Source organism: Aspergillus vadensis (genome assembly GCF_003184925.1).
Source record: "Aspergillus vadensis CBS 113365 unplaced genomic scaffold BO88scaffold_2, whole genome shotgun sequence".
Taxonomy (NCBI): Eukaryota; Fungi; Ascomycota; class Eurotiomycetes; order Eurotiales; family Aspergillaceae; genus Aspergillus; species Aspergillus vadensis.
In genome coordinates, this window is record NW_020292040.1 from 2,536,479 (window position 1) to 2,547,197 (window position 10,719).

The following is a 10,719-nucleotide window of genomic DNA, read 5'->3' on the forward strand; positions in this document are numbered from 1 at the left end:
TATGCATTGTTCTTGTACGTAGAATAGTCTGATCTAGTTCAATCAGGACGGCGGAATGTTTAGCATATAACGTAATCCACGGTTAGGCGGCCCACTACGGTTAGGCGGCCCAGCTGGTAATACTATATAAAAGACTCTTTTTAAATACATGATATCTCAACTATTATAGATCTAGAAGACTTGATATTGTATAAATAGATTATAAATTATATTGATAACTATCTAATACTTCTTAAAATTTATATAAATATGAATAGTATCTTATCATATTACAAAATCTGTAATTTATCTGTAATTTTGGATATATTGATATATTTTCTATAAGAAATTTTTTTTAAAAATCTAGAAAAATGATGTATTATTTCTTCAGTTGTATATTGTTTATATATAAAGTTAGAACTGATTAGATTCAGTATTGGTTGAGATATTAAAGATTCAAAAAGACATCTTTTATATGGGATAACCAGATGGGCCGCCTAACCGTGGGTTACGTTACTGAGGGGAACGCAAACATCTGACATCAATGAATGTCATGTGACAAGACAGGTAGGTGCCCACTCAAGTACTATTGTCACATGATATTTAGGCAAGCTACCTTTCAACCACACCAGGTGGGGTTGAGCGGCTAAAGCACCTTTGTTGAAGTGAAACAACCTCAGATACAACACTTCGGACTTCCGCACCCACTATATGTGGTTATCGCATACGAGGCATAGGAATGCTGAATCTATCACATGAAAGTACTGCTAACATAGTGAGTGACCTTGGAATGAGGCACTGTATTTATTTGGGCGCCGGGTTTGGAAGAAGCCAAAGGCCGAAGGGAACAAAGGGGCCTCTGTGATCTTCGTCCTTAGCGAAGGCGAAGCGATGTCTCATCGAGGTCTCACATCAGATAAAAGGGTCAGGCGTTTCCTGCCCGAACCTGTCGAAACCTCTTCCCGCAGTTCTAGGGATCCTAAGGCTACCTTCCGAGAAACCAGCCCGTCGACACAGAAGGGCTCACGAGGCTCCAACGAACAGTCACCTAAACCCAAGAATATCTCGCGTCCAATTGTAACAGAAAGGGCTCCGCAGCCTGTCCGCGATAATTCTGGAACGAATGATATAAGCTCAGGGCCAGCGGTCAACGAAGCCGTTAGCTTAACTGTGCCAACTGGGGTGGCCCGGGAAGATCAGCAATTCAAGGGAGAATCACGTTCTGTAGGTCCGAGAAACTCCGTGCTCCTGTTTCCGAGGAAATTCACACCACAACTCGTGGAGACTGGCCAACGATCGTTTCGGAGACAGCAGATGAGGCATATTCATCACAGTGAAAGCATACCAGAAGCATTGCCTCGAAATATAAATCACGAAGGTATCAGGGACCAATTCGCAGATGATGTCACCGGCATAGAGGAGTCTTGGTTTTCATATGCAAATTTGCAACGACGCCAGGAAACCAGAAGACATTCTTTCCGAATACCTGATCTTCCTGCAATTCCATCGAGTTGTAGTGAGGACTCTGATGATTCAGAAGTCTCTCCACGACCACCATCATTCTCTGCTGCTCATTGTGGACCTTCTGTGAAACAGAAAACACATATAAATGAGCGTCATGCAAGTCAATTATCGGAGTATGTGGTAGCTCTAGCAGCCCATTCTGCAGAAAATCAACTAAAGGAGCAGGCCCTCGCGGCTTTCCCTAACGAACAAGTCTATCAGCCCGTGGACCATTTCGCAGTTGATAGAGAGGATGATGACTCTTCGAAGGATGAAAAGTTGCAAGTCCGTACGGACATATTCACACCAGGCATCCATCGAAGGGCCTCGTCCGCAGATCTGCCATGGGAACTCGAGTACTTGCGCAGGCATAAGGAGGAGGCTGAGATGTGTGATCGTGCTATGGCTGGAACAAAAGGATTGCATTTCTCACCAACTGATAGGCGACCTTTTGACGGAGCGAGCGTTTCTTGCGGAAACTGGGCCGGTGGGTTTGGTTTGACACAAATCAAGCCAGGCATAAGCCCACCCATGCTTGGAGAGGATCTTGTATTTCCACAAAGTGTTTCACCCGAAGCGACAATATGTGAGAGCAGCAATGTTGAACATTACGTCACGCAAGACAAACAGTATCACAATGCTGGGCTTTGGTATGCAGACCGCCACCTTTTTGATGACTCTGATGGTGGCGGTCTTTGGATGGGAACTTGTAAATCCAACAAGCGCCTTTCGCATTTGGAAGATTCGCAGTCATCCAGCCCGCGGTCAAGCGGTGATGCCGGTGAATATCCTCAATGCTCAACCCAAACCTCCCATATCAAGGGTTATGAGAACCGGTCGTTATTGGATTCATCAAGGGATCCCGAAAGTTTGGACTCGAGGCACACGAGACAACATGCTAGCGACCAGGACCTTGATCATGAGTTGACTGATAGCTTCGTGACTCAGATCTACAATTATTTGTCCCTGGGCTATCCCTGTGTTGCTCGCTACTACGATCATGAGCTCAGTATCATTTCTGGAATCTCTGTAGCAGATCTTAGACGCGATGACCTCAAGACAGATGCGAAGGGTTACGTTAGCGTCATGGATGAAGGTCCCACGGATCGGAAGGTAGAGAAGGGCCTATGTATGCGATGGATGGCATTGCGCTTATACATACAAGAGTGGGCTAGAAAACGGCCCAAAATGGCTGATGACGGTATTCATGGAGCATGGGGGGTGTGTGAACGAAAGGGTAGCTGGGCCATCTGATACAGCTCTAATGATGAAAGAAAGAACTCTCCTAAATCACATGTGAAAACTCAGGATACAAGATCTAGGTATGTCCCATATTCAGGAGTGGCATTATTGTCTCCTTTTGCAGGGCCAGAGGCGATGAAACCACGGCTGACACATGAATCGCATTCGTTCTGTCCAGACTAATACTACCTCAAACCTGCTGCCCATGCTGAACGTATGTAGTTATCATTCCTCTCCGTCCTCCGTAGTTATGCCATCAATTGGTATGTTACTCCGGTGAGCTCTTTCATGCACAATGCCTGGAAAGATCTTTTGTTCCGGTATAGGATCCGTGTTGAGCGTAGATTTAGCAGCAGTGCTAGTGCTGCTAGAAGATGTGCCGAACCCCCCAGGAGCAGTGAGACTTGTTGTTTCAGGAGATCGTGCTGGTAAGCCGCCAACGGATGCACTTTTGCTGACATTTGGGCTCGCAGCCTGCGGGTCTATGCAGTCATCTCCTACACCTGCTCTTTGGTACTGAGAAGTTGAAGAGTCATCGGTACAATCCAATGAGACTATGACAGCATAAGCGCCAGATCACTCGGTACCTAGATATGTGACAGCATACCTGAACCCGGATCACCTCGTACCTGAGGAAGTAGTGGCCCCGAAGATCCCAAATGATTGATAGCGGCAACAGTGGAACCTTTCAGCCGAGCTGTTGTATCGTCCCCCGTGTTTGCATGTCGCTCGATCCTGAGGAACCTAGAGTTAGCCAATATTCCCCTTATGTAATAATAGCACGGTATCATTCCGCGCATGCCAAAGGATTGAAACCTACAGTGTCAATTCCCCGAGCAAAGTTTCATGCCTAAATTGTTCACGAATGTCGGGAACATTGCTTTTGGCAACATTGTTTCCTGCGACACCCCGAAGGCAGCAATTGTTGCCTAGCCATCTCTTTTTTAGAGATACTTCAAATCCACTTTGTTCGACTGAATGCTTTGCAAGCTCACACATATCTACCGCACTAAACTTATAGATCTGCGCAGCGACTGAATATTCCTCAATAAGGGGCTCCTTGGTAAAAGCAAACTGCAAGGGATCGTCAGTAGACAAGGAAACGTTGAGGCCTCTCTTGAAAAAGTTCGCACAAGGGTTCTTGTCATAGGTTAGAAACAGCGCATTGTTACTGAGGGGTGACATAGCAATGCCTATCTGGTCGAGATAATATAGGTATTGCAGCAGGGGAACCTTCCTCAGAAGGATTCCATGACTGATACTATGGCAGCAGAGAAATCCCACTGCAAGATGATCGGGATCCCCAGCCTCGCCACAGTGTGGCCTCAAGACAAATGTGTTAAAACCGCGTTGCTTGCGCCAGGTATTGAGAGATGCGATGTTAGCAAACATGAAATATATCCAATAGCTATACGGAGGGTTTTGCTTCGTATTCCATTCCCTTGGGATCGGATATTTCCTGTATAGTCGCCGCTCCGCTTTGCTCTCGTCGTCAACACTGTCAAACCCAACCACACGTTGCAAGAAAATATGGAGCTTGGGGTGGCTATTTGGATCCTTTGTCACTTCGAACAATGGCTGGAAAACGTTTGTGATCACCTGCTCGAAATTCTCCATCATGCCGCTCGATTTGTACACATCATACAGCCGAGGTACCTGGATCAGCCAACGGACATTAGGAGAAAAGAGCTTATTGTCAACAACCCAGGCTGCAAGCTTGTCCCACTCCTGAATGGATCGTCCATATATGGAGATGCGCCATTCCACCATTTGGTATTTGCTTGATTCCAAGTCAGAGATTACTTCCTTGGTTATCTCGGCCAGATAGCGTCCTTTGATGAAATTATCTGTTTTCAGGAATATTTCACGCAGCCTTGATTCACCCACAGGGTTGTACTTGAGGTTAAACTTGTCAAAACGGTGAAAAGAATCGGTATGTGCCTGTACCACACTTAGTAGCTAAACGGTTAAAAGTAATGCTTTGAGACATACATGCATATCGAGCGTATCGATACTCAAATCATAAGCCGTCAAATTAATACTCTCGAAGACTTCCCTTAGTGTCAGATGCTTGCCGTCGCGAAACAAAACTACTTCATCCGGTGATTTCTTCATCTTGCTCTTGATGAAACGAAGAAGATGTTTCTGGTTCATACACGCAGAGTGATGAACATGTGTGTCGACTTTTCGGACATTGTAGAAATCTCTATGAGGTACTTTCTTGCTGTCGGCGATCTCTTGGTATTCGTTTAGGAGAGCATAGAGCTGGAACTTCCCTTCCAAGTAGGAAAGCCGCTTGAACGCGAAGCTTTTAGCTGGGCCGTCTGTTGACACGTCCGTTACCGCATCAAGGTCCATATAAAAATCCCGCAAGGATGGGATATTGACCACAGGCTGTCGCAAATCAGCCGCTGCATCATTTTCATAGACTTGATATACACTATTTTCATCCAGTCTGTATACCCAGCGGGACTCTGTAGGAAGCGGCAAGCAATGGGCCATGTCGAAATCTTCTCCAACGTCTTGTCCCATTTTCCGTCTTTTTTGATCAATACGGGAGCTATCGGCACTTCTACCAATGTCCCCCTCGTTATCCCAGGCTGGTTCCGGGGGAGGGGGGTATATCTCCCAGTCGGGATGATCTTTCGGGTTATCCTCAGGCCCCTGCAGAGACAGCTGTATGTACTTCGACCGACGGTCAAGTAAGTTTTTCATCTTGCGACATATAACATTCAACTCAGAAGTGACCGCGCTGCTATCTGCTGAGATGTTCATCATACCCTGAACTGCTCCCAAGGAGTCGCTAGTATTCTCCACATTATGCGAACGTGAGAAGGATGTTTCATCCTTTTGGGGGCTTATGACATGCATTTCATGTGGCTCGGGATGTTGTTGAGACGCAGAAAAGTCAGTGGTATGTTTCCCAGCTGGGAAAGTCATTTCTGGTTTGTTGGCCGGCGAAACAGCAGTGACTTTAATACCTGGAGGTGACCCTGCCATGTCTCTAGGATCAGAGTCGCCTAAAGTTGCCATAGTCGGTGCTTCGTTGTGATGATCCCCATCAAGGTTCCGAGAAGCGATCTGGTGATGTTGGTAAAAGAGCTTTGCTTCAGCGTGGCTCATTGACTTTTCGAAGGCATAATCGTAGGTGGGCGTCTTCAGTTGTATATCCCTTGGAAGAATACTTCCGGAATCTGTTTCTGCTGGACCAACGTCGCAGTTGTTCGGCTCAACTACTTCTATCCTTTCGTCACCAGGAACAAGCAATGGGCCGTCGACATTGTTGTTAGTTTGTAGAAGAACACCATTTTCTGATGGATCTTGAGATGTGCTGGCATTGGCATCCAGCCTGAGAGCATGACCTGAGTGTGAAGAGGTCATCCCTTGACAACTGCCAGTGCAGTTTACACGAACAGGTCCTTCTGTACAATATTGTGACACTAATCAGGTCCAAGATGGCTGGACGAATTTTAGTATGAGCAAACTGAAGGCTTCACCGCTGAACGTAAACGTAAGTTTATGTAATTTCAAGTAATACCCGCTGCTATTGCGCCTGCCGGGGCCCAGGATGTATTGGTTGTATCAGACATTTTCATTCAGAATGTACGTGCAGCTGGTAAGATAAAATAGAAGTTTCGCGGGGTAAATCTTTCATCGATATGATATATACATACGTACTAGCATTTGTATCTAATACATTAGGTAGGACCTGCCTTGTTACTCGGCATCTCTTCCACACTACGCGCTGGCCCTAAAACTCGTCACATGATCCCACTTGCTACAGTCCTATGATGTAATTAGTAGTTATTTCGTACAAAGCTAGTTCGGCTTGCAGAAAACACAATATGCGGTACCTCTCCATACACGTATTGTAATTTCGGAGAGCAACCGAAACTATCGCTCTATCTAGGCAAGTGCTAACACCGTACAAACTGCATATTAGATCTATTTTTGATCACTATAAGCACAAAGTAGATCGAGAACCAACCATACAAATCTCCAATAAATATTCTAACTAATCTAATAACCTTAGTACACCCTAAATCCCCTGGTAAGAGCAAAGTAGTAGAATATCGTACTCAAATAGCCGGGAAGAAGATTCTCTAATCGAATACTATACAAATACTGTAAAATCGCTCTGACCCATCAAAGGGTCAAAATCCAGGGATCAACTAGTACTAGTACTAATCAGAGTGCTGCTGGTACAGCAGAGACAGAATCCGGTATAGGATGCAGTCCGTATGGTGCAGAATGCCATCCGATTAGCAGCCGCCTCTTTGTATCAATGCGGACTGGTGTAAGTTACTATAATTATACTGTTATGGTTTTATAGCTACCAAGTCAAATGTAGATGTAGATTCTGATACACAGTACTGTGGATTGTCATGCATGGCTTATTTGTGCCTGCCAATGGCCAATTGGCTGCAGTAAAGGAAGCCAGCGCCCCAGTACCTCGAACAAGCCGGACCTAACTGTATAGCAACAACCTCAAGTCGCCTAGTGAAGGGCACTTGAGTGATTAGAACATCAAGGAGCATTTTCGGAGTGCTAAAGCTAGACCAGAGCCCCAGTTCTGGAGGTAATGCTCGAGTCAGGACTTCTTTGAAATCAACCCCGACCTTTTTCTGTGGCTCGGGGTGGTTGGATAGTACTAGGCCTTACCTGCGTTTTACTTTACAAAGTATGAAGTGCGGAGTATTTCAGTAGTATCTCAACTGAAGCCTGGCACGCTCGTTATGTATTTATGTAGACATATTTCCCCTCTGCCGCCCCGCCTCAATTCTTTAGTAGTAGTATATCAATAATGGACATCGTCTGCAGCCGGAAATATCCGTTTACCCTGTTATGCCCACCTGGAGATCCCTCGGGCCCGATTCGTAGCCAGATCTACAGTAGGTACAGTGGGCAAGTTACCCGAGTGTTCGGTGTTCAAGGTCCCTGGGTACCTTATTTGTACTAATACTGAAAGGGGAATGCACCGCCTCGCCCGACTGTTGTTCCGGATCCCGGTGCCCCCCCATGCTCCGTAGAGTGTGACGTATCCCGCTAGTCTGAACATGACCCCTAGGCAGACACAACTACTCCTATTTACCCAACTATCACCCGGTGTTCTTTCATACATACGGTCATTCTTAGTTAATAAAGGTATACAATTTTATCTCGTTAGTGTCATACAGATTTGGAGCGTTACTTGTTACCTTCTGCCACGTCTGACAGGGAACAATTGTGTTAGGTTATTACACAGACATCCGAAGCCTTTGTGGTGAAGCAGTTGGTAGATATGGCGACCCTGAACTTATCGGCAAATGGACCCTCGATATCAAAGAGTTACCAGAATGTCGTGAACTCTTCCTTTGCGGGTTCTGACACAAAGTCCCCTACTTATGGACAATGGGCGATCTTCTCTGTCTCTACACCACTCGTCAATGCATTCCAGAAAGAGAGTTCTAACAAAGAAAGTGTCTTGAAGGTCCAAGATACCGGAGGTAAGTCTCCCACTAACTAAATGAAACTTTAACTGACTATATTCCACAAGCCGGGGATTTGGCGGATCTTATCGATGAATTTTCAGAGGGGAAAATACAGTTCGCTTATGTCAAGGTTGTAGATCCGAACACGGGTCTTCCCAAGAATGTTCTCATTGCCTGGTGCGGCGAAGGTGTTCCTGAACGGACAAAAGGATATTTTACCAGTCACTTGTCTGCCGTTTCGAAGTTTTTGCACGTTAGTTCACACTTGCTCCATTTCCTACTTATTATCTGACTCAAAGATCTACCAGGGATACCATGTACAGATAACTGCTCGCTCGGAGGGAGACCTAACCGCCGAGGGAATCATACAGAAAGTTGGCGACTCATCTGGCGCCAAGTACACTCCAGGTACAGCCCAACAACCATCTTTGACACCCAAGCCGCCGATATCGACGAAGCCTGTTTTCACCCCTAGCCGAACTGCTGGCATTGATCTGAGAGCAGAGGTATCGGGCCCACAGCGGGTAGTCCAGAGCCGTGATGACAATGATGGCTGGGGCCCTGATGCGCCACCTGTTACTAGGACCGAGCTTGAAAAGGTTCAACCAGCCTATAAGCCGACGAAGGTTGATATCCAGAAACTGAGGTCAGAGCCAAGAGATGCCACGGCCGTGAATGATGCGCAGCGTTCCGAGGATCGTGGTGATATTGTCAAAGGCGGTTACCAGCCTGTTGGGAAGGTAGATATTGCCGCAATCCGGAAACAGGCACGCGAAGCGGGCAACTTGAGTGATGATAAGCCAGAGCCTGTGCGGGGTGCATATGAGCCTGTCGGAAAAGTCGACATTGCTGCAATTCGCTCCAAAGTACAGAAGCCAAACGTTTCTACAGCTGACAACGAGCGTGATTCTCACGAATTGGCTGATCATGCAGCTCCATCCAGCAGTTCCGAGCGTCTGAGAAGCTTACCGAAGCCGAAAGTGGCGAACAAGTTCGGTGTTAACTCAGCGTTCGTGGGTACAAAACCGCCTCTGCCTGTTGTCCCTTCTACAAAGCCGGGCTCTTCTACCGCACAGATTGGCAGTGCAAGCCGTACATTTGCCGATGAGGGTGGAAAGACGCCGGCACAGCTCTGGGCAGAAAGGAAAGCTAAAGAGCGTGGACAAGAGAATGTATCGGCCCCGCTATCGTCTAACGGCGCCACTGCTATCAACCAGGAAAGTGAAAAGGGGGAATGGAAGAGTTCCTATAGCGGCAAAACTTGGGCCCCGGTTCAGACCACACACACCGGCAAGTCCTTCGATAGTGACGTTCCCCAGCCGTACCAGGAGTCAGATTCAGCTCCTACTGAGTCGACCCAAATTGATACCCAAACTCCCCAACCAAGTGTCAGTGCTATCAGGGATCAATTTTCTCAAGGCCCTGCACCAGACTCTCCTCTCGTACGAGAAAATGCCAAGACTAGCAGCCATTCCATTCCTTTACCTGGCTTGCGGGTCGATTCTCAAGACTTGGAAGCCCCTCAAGAGTCTGTAACTCGTCAAGAGCTTCCCACCCCGCCGCAACAGCCTCGATCTCCAACCCCACCCAGTCCGGAGCGCGAAACTTCCCCAATACGCGTTGCCCTACCCGTGGGTAAAGGACCTACTGATATACTTGAGGAGCAACGCTCGCCACCCGTGATACCCATCGGAAGTCTACAAGACGCAGTGCCCAAAGATGAGGAGCTGGAGGATGACGTTCACGACATTGGACGGGCGACAGCCCAAGCTACTGTTGGTGACGAAATGCAAGAAGGCGGGATCAAAGCTCTCGTACAGTATGATTACGAGAAAGCAGAAGATAATGAGATCGAACTGAAGGAAGGCGAGTACGTTACTAATATTGAAATGGTCGATCAGGACTGGTGGTTAGGGTCGAACGCCCAGGGAGATAGAGGTCTTTTCCCCAGCAATTATGTGGAGGTAGTTGCAGATGAGGAACAGACCCAAGCGGCTTCAGGGCGCCACGAAGACATGGTTGAATCGGAACCTGTCACGAAAGTCACTGAATCTCCGGCTCCGGCTCCCGTGCCAATCAATGAGTCTACTGCGACGGCTCTGTATGACTATGAAGCCGCCGAAGATAACGAACTCAGCTTTCCTGAGGGCGCTGAAATAACGAACATTGTAAGTCGTGATTATTCGAGCCTATCAGTCTCGACTGCCCCCTTTCCCCCCCTCTTCCCAGCATATGGGGAAGCCTCCAATCCTTGATAGCTAATCATCTGGGCCATTGCCTATGTCCTCCAGGAATTCCCCGATGATGATTGGTGGTTTGGTGAGTACCATGGTAAGAAGGGGCTCTTCCCAGCCAACTATGTGCAACTTGCGAAATAATTGCCGTGCGATTCTTGTCTGCTTCCGATTCGCTGAGTGTGACAGCCCAACGTGGCCGAGTTGAGCATGGAGACATTAACTCGCAAGGGGAAAATGACAGAAGTATGTCTGCGAAGGTGCAACTTTCCTCGGCAGGTTGTTGTTTT

General features: G+C 47.2%; 3 protein-coding genes across 3 annotated transcripts; 2 read left to right on the forward strand and 1 right to left on the reverse strand.

Annotated features, from left to right (window-relative positions):
* Window positions 1-605: 605 nt before the first annotated feature.
* Window positions 606-2,736, forward strand: BO88DRAFT_441113 (uncharacterized protein; the record flags this gene model as incomplete). The annotated part of the gene is made up of 2 exons (XM_025709852.1): window positions 606-1,048; window positions 1,124-2,736. The coding sequence occupies exons 1-2, from the start codon at window positions 871-873 to the stop codon at window positions 2,734-2,736; spliced, it is 1,791 nt and encodes a 596-aa protein (XP_025567828.1). The 5' UTR covers window positions 606-870.
* BO88DRAFT_401605 (AMP deaminase) lies at window positions 2,581-6,382 on the reverse strand. The gene is made up of 4 exons (XM_025705886.1): window positions 4,717-6,382; window positions 3,545-4,665; window positions 3,332-3,459; window positions 2,581-3,278 (listed from the first exon to the last, which is right to left on the reverse strand). The coding sequence occupies exons 1-4, from the start codon at window positions 6,103-6,105 to the stop codon at window positions 2,950-2,952; spliced, it is 2,967 nt and encodes a 988-aa protein (XP_025567829.1). The 5' UTR covers window positions 6,106-6,382; the 3' UTR covers window positions 2,581-2,949.
* Window positions 6,383-7,769: 1,387 nt separating this feature from the next.
* On the forward strand, window positions 7,770-10,602 carry BO88DRAFT_441115 (putative actin binding protein). Its single transcript, XM_025709853.1, has 5 exons — window positions 7,770-7,869; window positions 7,958-8,210; window positions 8,261-8,448; window positions 8,504-10,363; window positions 10,454-10,602. Exons 2-5 carry the CDS (start codon window positions 8,006-8,008, stop codon window positions 10,571-10,573), a joined length of 2,373 nt encoding a protein of 790 aa, XP_025567830.1. The 5' UTR covers window positions 7,770-7,869; window positions 7,958-8,005; the 3' UTR covers window positions 10,574-10,602.
* Window positions 10,603-10,719: the final 117 nt, after the last annotated feature.

Bases quoted from the DNA above. Each gene is read 5' to 3' on its own strand.
- BO88DRAFT_401605 (XM_025705886.1), bottom strand. From the start codon at position 6,105: ATGACCTCTTCACACTCAGGTCATGCTCTCAGGCTGGATGCCAATGCC. The intron at 3,460-3,544 runs GTAGGTTTCAAT...TAGGTTCCTCAG, and splicing joins TTGCTCGGGGAATTGACACT to GATCGAGCGACATGCAAACA. The intron at 3,279-3,331 runs GTATGCTGTCAC...ATGCTGTCATAG, and splicing joins ACGAGGTGATCCGGGTTCAG to TCTCATTGGATTGTACCGAT.
- BO88DRAFT_441115 (XM_025709853.1), top strand. From the start codon at position 8,006: ATGGCGACCCTGAACTTATCGGCAAATGGACCCTCGATATCAAAGAGT. The intron at 8,211-8,260 runs GTAAGTCTCCCA...ATATTCCACAAG, and splicing joins GAAGGTCCAAGATACCGGAG to CCGGGGATTTGGCGGATCTT. The intron at 8,449-8,503 runs GTTAGTTCACAC...AAGATCTACCAG, and splicing joins CCGTTTCGAAGTTTTTGCAC to GGATACCATGTACAGATAAC.